The sequence below is a fragment of the Pinus tabuliformis genome, chromosome 8 (genome assembly GCF_031772625.1).
Source record: "Pinus tabuliformis cultivar Carrire ecotype Pingquan chromosome 8, CPIR1, whole genome shotgun sequence".
Classification (NCBI taxonomy): Eukaryota; Viridiplantae; Streptophyta; class Pinopsida; order Pinales; family Pinaceae; genus Pinus; species Pinus tabuliformis.
This window is the reverse complement of record NC_142294.1, coordinates 1168759380-1168766860: the sequence shown is the minus strand read 5'-3', so window position 1 is coordinate 1168766860 and position 7481 is coordinate 1168759380. Positions and strand designations below refer to the sequence as shown.

The 7481-nt window shown below is 38.8% G+C and overlaps 1 protein-coding gene across 1 annotated transcript; it reads left to right on the top strand.

Annotated features, from left to right (window-relative positions):
- Nucleotides 1-2708: 2708 nt before the first annotated feature.
- Nucleotides 2709-6614, top strand: LOC149239510 (putative sulfate transporter 3.4). The gene is made up of 8 exons (XM_089369879.1): nucleotides 2709-2774; nucleotides 2816-2965; nucleotides 3162-3215; nucleotides 4864-4977; nucleotides 5142-5258; nucleotides 5368-5494; nucleotides 5899-6185; nucleotides 6280-6614. The coding sequence occupies exons 1-8, from the start codon at nucleotides 2709-2711 to the stop codon at nucleotides 6478-6480; spliced, it is 1116 nt and encodes a 371-aa protein (XP_089226005.1). The 3' UTR covers nucleotides 6481-6614.
- The last annotated feature ends 867 nt before the right edge of the window (nucleotides 6615-7481 follow it).

Sequence of the window (7481 nt, the reverse complement as noted above, 5' to 3'; positions counted from 1 at the left end):
TCAAGATTCGATACGAATATACTGAATGGCAGTATGCACGAATGGAAGAAGAAGTCAAGAAGATTGGTGAAGCAAGAGATCAAGGTTTGGCTGAAATCTTGAAATTGTGGCAAGCTCTTAACGATGCTCTGAATGAGATCACGGTTTTGAAGAGGGCTGTGGGACACAACTCAAGTGGAGGTGTGGCTCATGTCAAAGTCAAAGAGCCAGATTCTTATTATGGGACGAGGAGTGCAAATACTCTTGGTAACTTTCTATGAGATATGGAGCAATACTTGGAGCACTTGGGGATGAACAATGAAGAGTCCAAAGTGAAGGTAGTTGCTTAATTCTTGACGAAGGATGCTAAGATGTGGTGGCAAAGGAGGATGGATCAGATTGCGAATGGAAATGCTGAAGACATAACTTCGTGGGATGACATGAAAAAGGCTTTGCAGGCCCATTTCAGTCCATAAGACGAAACGTGGGATGCAAGGATGAAGATAAAATATATAAAGCAAATGGAAAGTCTACAAGAATATCAACGAGAGTTCTCAAGTGCGGTTTTGGAACTTCCAGACATGGCGGAAAGGGACAAGGTGTTCAACTTTATCATTGGGTTGAAACCTTGGGCGTGGAATGAAGTGAAGAGGCATTTTCTGTTGTGGATCATTTAGTGGAACACTATGATGAGGGTTTCGATGAGAAGAAGAAGTATGACAAACCGAAAGAGAAAACTGTGAAAGAGGAGACTTCAAGATCGAATGACAAGGCGAAGACGAAGAAACCGTTGAAGTGTTGGATTTTTGAGGGACCACATGTGGTGAATAATTGTCCTTCAAGAACAAAGGTGGCTACCTTGGCACAAGCCAATACGAAGAAGAAAGAAGAGACTTCTGTAGGAGTTATGCAGATTTTGGGAGCTGCAGTGGCTACAGAAGCGGTCTCACAAAGAGACCCGGAAAGAAACAAATTGGAGTATGTCGAAATGAAGGTTGGGAGTGCTGATGTACTCACTATGGTGGATAGTGGGGAAAATCACAACTTTATGAGTGAGGATACTATGAGAAGGATTGGACTAAAGTTTGTACTGGTGCAGGTATAAATGAAGGCAGTGAATTCTCCTTCGGATTATGTGATCGGTGTAGCTGAAAAGGTGGATGCGACACTTGGTGAATGGAATGGGAGAGTCGACTTCACTATAGTGCAGATAGATGACTATGAGGCTATAATGGGCATGGAGTTTATGAAACAATTTGAAGCGATGGTTGTTCCCCATTTGAAGAAATTGTACAATTACGACAGACGAGAGGATGTACCTATCACTGTTCCGACCGTGGGAGTAACTAAGCCCATATGTAAACTTACAGCGATGAGTATGGAGAGTGGGAAACGAGATAAAGAGGTCTATAAGTGGTTTTCTGTTGCAAAGGCAAAGCTTATGGAGCAGTCATAGGTTATCAGGATGTTGTTGGATAGCATCTTGGATCTATCTAGGAGGCTAGAGGCAGTGGAGGATGATGACGATGAAGAGTATGTGAGGTCGAATGTTCAAGTGGAGGATCGGGAGGCATACTTGCAGAGAATGGAAATGGAGGATCCAGATAAGTGGATTGAGTTGATTAGTGAGGGAGAGCCTTCAAGCTCTGCTCCCTCCTCATCTACTTAGACTATCATGGAGATGAGGCTCATTGTTAGCTACTCATGGTAGTGAGTCTCCAACATTTTGAGCAGGCATCTAGGGGTGAGATGACACAGATTGACAGGTAGCATGCAGTGGACAGTCATGATGATGTAGGGGCATGAGTTCTTGTGGAGGCGATGCATGGTTGGATTAGCTACCCAACTAATCACCGACATGAGGGGTACTAGTACATGATTCCTTACCAGTGGAACATCTATGGCGTGAGACAGGGTTGAATAGTGGACATCTGGATTACCCATATACATAGTTGTGTGGATGGCTATCTTGGCGACAGGTGGTTGTTAGGATGGGAGATTGTCGAGGATGATAATGACTTGAGGTAGGGGAGGATGTAACGTCCCCGAGCTGTAGTTCAGTTTGCGATGGACGTGTGACGGGTGAGCGGGCAATGAGCTGGAGGAACTAGCGAGTTGAGCACGCCCGCACGGTGCGACGAGCTGGACCAAATGAATGAAAACGTGATGTCATGAAAATGGCTAAGTGTTGGATGCAAAGGTGAGTTGATATGGTGGGGCGGTCCCATGGGTGGGCACCCTCACCATGGGTCGACGTGAGAAAGATGGCGAAGACACCAAATGGTGGGTCAGCTAGGCTAGGCTGACACCCCCATGTTGGGCGAGATGCCATACAAGTACGTGGGCAAGTTGGAGAAGAAGACATCAAGTTCAAAGTGGAAGCCAAGGTCTTAGGCAAGCAGAAGTGTGAGCTCCTTGGTGACTGAAACATAGGGCGAAGGTGCAGGCAGAGCTAGGGGCCGAAGCACCTTAGCCGCAGAATTGGGCGAGCTGAATGAAGTCATGCGAGGGCTTCGGCAGGCGAGCTGAACGAAGTCGTTCGAGGGCATTGGTGGGTGAGCTGAACTAAGTCGTACGAGGGCGTGTGAGGGCGTCGGCAAGCAAGTTGAAGGAAGTCGTGCAAGGGCGTGCGAGGGCGTCGGCGTACGAGTTGAACGAACATTGTTTGGGCAACTGTTGAACAATGGGGTGAACGACATATCATTCAAGGCATTTGAACGGTCAGTTGAATGGGAAGGCGTTCGAGCAGTCGAATGGGCGAAGCGTTTGGTGAACAGTTGAACGTGCGACGGGCGGTTGGCACGGTGAACCGGCGCGGTTGGTGTGACTCGTGCAGAGGGCGAGTCAGGCTAAACGAAGCGTTTGGGCAGGAGTAAATGAAGGTGAGTTGGGCAACCGGGCAGGCGACACGGTTGGCAAGTGTGATGAGCTGAATGGTGGGTCATTCGGGCGAGTTGGCACAACGAAACGGTGGGTGCATGCGAAGGTGAATAACGAGCTGGGTAAACCTGTGAAATGGTGAAGGAGAGGCATGGGCGGTCTGAACGACGAAGTGCCGATTCTGAACGACAGATTGGTCGAGGTTGCACGGTGGTGCAGGCCAAGTGTAAATTTTACAGGTTGATTGTAAAATTGTAAAAATTGAAGATTATCATTATTATCGGGCAGACTCTTATTTGCAGGGAGTTGCCCCTCTCGAGTTATATGTTGTGCACTTGTGGTTTAATGATGATAATGTATGTATGAATATGTTATAAATGTTTCCGCTGTGTTAATGAAAGATTTTACTTGGTGAAGTTGAAAATAAACTAAGTATAGAAAGTAGGCGTAGTCCACAATCGCAAGTATTGTTAAAAAGAAAGTGGTTGGTGGTGTTGCACCCCCGATCGTGTAGTTCGAAGATTATTGTCAAGGTAGGGGTGTGACACTTAGGACCCTCAAAGTTAGACTCACTTGGAGCACATTTTCTATCTCTCCGCACCCTTAGAACCCTCAAAGTTAGACTTAGTTCGTGGTAAAAGTCATAGATCTACGAATCACATAAAAAAAATATTGCAATTTATATTTCAAATGTAAAAATAAATTTAATGTTATAAGAAAATCTCATTGCACTCATATTATATAGATACAATAACTTAAAATTATCTATATATATATATATATAAATTTCTAGTTAAATTTTAAATTTTTTTATTTACAAAATAGAAAATTATTTTTACATAATATAAACAAAATTTTGCTAAAAAAATTAATCCAATTGTTTTATTTTTAGCAAGACATTTAGGTTAACCTATTCTCATTCTAACAAATATTACATATGCTTTAGTTTCTTTATTGACATTAGCATATTCTCATTCTAACAAATATTGCATATGCTTTAGTTGCTTCATGTCAATATTTTTTTACCACTTACAAAATATTCATTAGATGTTTCATGTCAATATTTTTTTTACCACTTTCCATTTCAAGAACCAGTGACTATAAATATTGATATTGTGAGTGAATTGCAAAATAGCAATTTATATATATAACCTAAATATTTAATTTGATTATTTTATTCTTTTAACAAATTAGATATTTATATGCATAGATAAAATTTTGTTATCTCTATATATTTATTTTAAATTTTTAATGTTTCAGTAAAAATAAATTAATATAATATTTTAAAAATTTTAAACTAATTAAACCATCATTAAAAAAATTCTACCTATGTTTAGATTGGGATATTCTTATTAGTCCCCGCCTGGACTATAGCGATCGATTGATCGTTGATTCTGCATTAATTCATCTTTTGACCGATTTTTTTTCCGCCTAAACATATTTTAACCAAAGTTTAAAATGTGATTCAAAATTTTAATCAAAGTTTTCCTTTGAAAAATATTGTACCTCTTATTGCGGCCTTCACGTGGCCTGAGACAAAAATATTGTGGTAACTTTGTTTTATACAAAGTTTTCTGGCACCCTGCAGCAGTGATTTTTTCGTGCCTTCATTTTGCAAGAAGCAATACCATTTTATCCAAAGTTCTATCATTTTATATACTGTTGCCAATTTCTTTACATCAAAGTTTTTGCAATTTATTTATATCGCAGCATTTGAAATCTTTTATGCAAATTTTTTAAGTCTCCACTGGCTGCATGCCGGCCATCTGCATGTTCTTCGGGCCACTTGTCACCTCCTATATCTCATGTCCTGTATTCGTTCCACACAATAAACAATACATGCTCATTCCTCTTGCCCCTCCATGCTCATGTTAGCCCATTGTTCTCTGCAATAGTTGAGCCAGTGGTTGCCTGTTAATAACATCGTTAAACTTTGAATTTGAATCACGCAACATGCAAGTGCTGAAATGATCGAGTTTTTCATTAATTTTTGTTGTATGGCAGAGCAAGAGGAATCCCAAGCTATTCTGGATTTCTGCTGCTGCTCCCTTGACATCAATGATTATAGCTACTGTATTCGTCTTCGCCACTAAGGCCGATAAACATGGCATTAGCATTGTAAGAATACATTATTCTCTGATCTCCATGATGACAAGTGGCTTTCTTCACAGCCATTGCCTCACCCCACCCACAGATTTCATCTTCTCTGTGCACATTTTATCTTTGTGACCAATTGGACTCTGGAATTTGGTAACTCACACTTACTATTTTGTTTCCTGCAGATTGGTCACTTGAAAAAAGGGCTGAATCCACCTTCCCTTAACATGCTGCGTTTTAATGGCAGTTACTTAGGATTGGAAATAAAAACCGGGCTTGTCACCGGACTCATCTCACTCACGGTATTTATCATTAGCACTTTCTGTTTTGGTAAATACAGAGAATCATTTCAATCAATTCCATGCTTGTTGAATCATCCTAACGAGAATAGTTGTGATAATAATGTAACAGGAAGGTATAGCAGTGGGAAGAACATTTGCTTCAATCAAATATTATCAGGTTGATGGAAACAAGGAGATGATGGCCATTGGATTGATGAACATGGCAGGCTCTTGCACTTCCAGCTATGTTACAACCGGTTACACACTCAATTCTTTCTATATACTGTATTGATTTTAGTGGATTTTAATCATCATCAAATATATATTACAGGGTAGTTTTTTCGATCAAGCTCAATTCAATTATTTCAATTAATATTTGACTATCTTTAAATTCAATACACCATATTAATTTTAGTCGACTGTAATCATCATCATCATAGAATATATATTGCAAAATCATTTTTTAGATCAATTATTTCAACTAATCTTTTACTATCTTTAAGTTATTACTCTTCGCGGGACTTTAATCATCATCATGGAATATATGTTGCAGGGTCATAGAATATATGTTGCAAGTCATCTATTTCAACTAATCTTTTACTATCTTTAAGTTATTAATCTTAGTGGGACTTTAATCATCATCATGAAATATATGTTGCAGGGTCATTTTCTCGATCAGCAGTAAATTACAATGCTGGCTGCAAGAGTGCAGTATCAAATATAGTGATGGCTTTAACAGTCATGGTTACCCTTCTGCTTCTAACGCCTTTGTTCTACAACACGCCTGGAGTTGTATTGACATCCATAATAATTGCTGCAGTTCTGGGTTTAATCGACTTCCCTGCAGCTTATTTCATATGGAAAGTTGATAAGATGGACTTCCTCGCATGTGTGGGTGCTTTCATGGGAGTCATCTTCATCTCTGTGCAGATGGGTCTTCTTATTGCGGTAAACATAACATAACGGACTTTTATTTCAGGCCATTCATGAAATTTTAAATTGTTTCTCTTCTTAATATTTTTAGTTTCATTCATTTTTTCAGGTCGGCATCTCTGTATTCAAAATACTTCTGCATGTGACGAGGCCTCACACTTCCCTTCAGGGCAGAATTCCTGGAACCAATTATAACAGAAACATAGAACAACACAGTGAAGCCACCAGAATCCCTGCATTTCTCATTCTTCGAATCGATGCCCCCATTTACTTCGCCAACTCGACCTACTTAAAAGAAAGGTTGGTCTGAGTTGATTTATAGTTTCCCAAGAGTCAGCATTAATGGTACCAGTCTTGAGAACAGTAAACCTGCATTGATTACACTGAGTTTGACAGCGCCTGAGGGTGTAAATTCTGTGCAGGATAATGAGGTGGGTAAGTGAAGAGGAGGACAAAATCGAGAGTGAAAATGAAGATACTCTGCGGTATGTCATATTGGACATGACTGGTAAGACAGTCAGGCATTAATCCACCCTCGCCTTTCATGGTTATTCTGACTACAAATTTCAGTTCTAATGGAGGCAGATATATGGTACATAATCCAACATGTTCTGTTGTTGTTTGCAGCTGTGACAACTATTGACACAACAGGGGTCAATATTGTTGTGGAGGTCAAAAAAACATTGGAGAAGAGAGGATTCCAGGTAGGCAGTTTTTCTGTGAATATGTCCATTTTAAATTTTAAATCGTTTGTCAAACATTTACATTACTATATATTAAAAAGTAAAGACCGATGTTTATTAAAGTAAAACATCTATGGTTAATATATTTAAAATTAAAAATATTGGTTAATATATTTAAAATTAAAAATATTCTTTAAGAAAGTAATTTTAAATACGGAAAAATAACTTAAATAAATTGAACATGGTTCCCAAAATTGGAAATTATCGTTTCAAAAGTAATCTTTCGTACGGAACGATAATTTTAAAAATAAATAGCTTTAATAATGATTTCCCAAACTCAAAATTTATATTTTCAATACGGAACAACAATTTTTAAATATATAAATTCAAAGATGCCTTCATATACAATTTTTTTAATATATAAATTGAAAGATGCCTTCACATGGTTTTGTAAAAAGTGAAACAGATTTAATTTGGGTTTTTATAAATTAAATCTTATTAATGTTATCCAATTTGGTTATGTGGGCGATTAACAGTATCTATTCCCTATATATATATATATATTTGATTTTTCCTTTTTCTCGGTTTAGTTATGTGGGTGATTAACAGCTTGCATTCCCCGCATTCT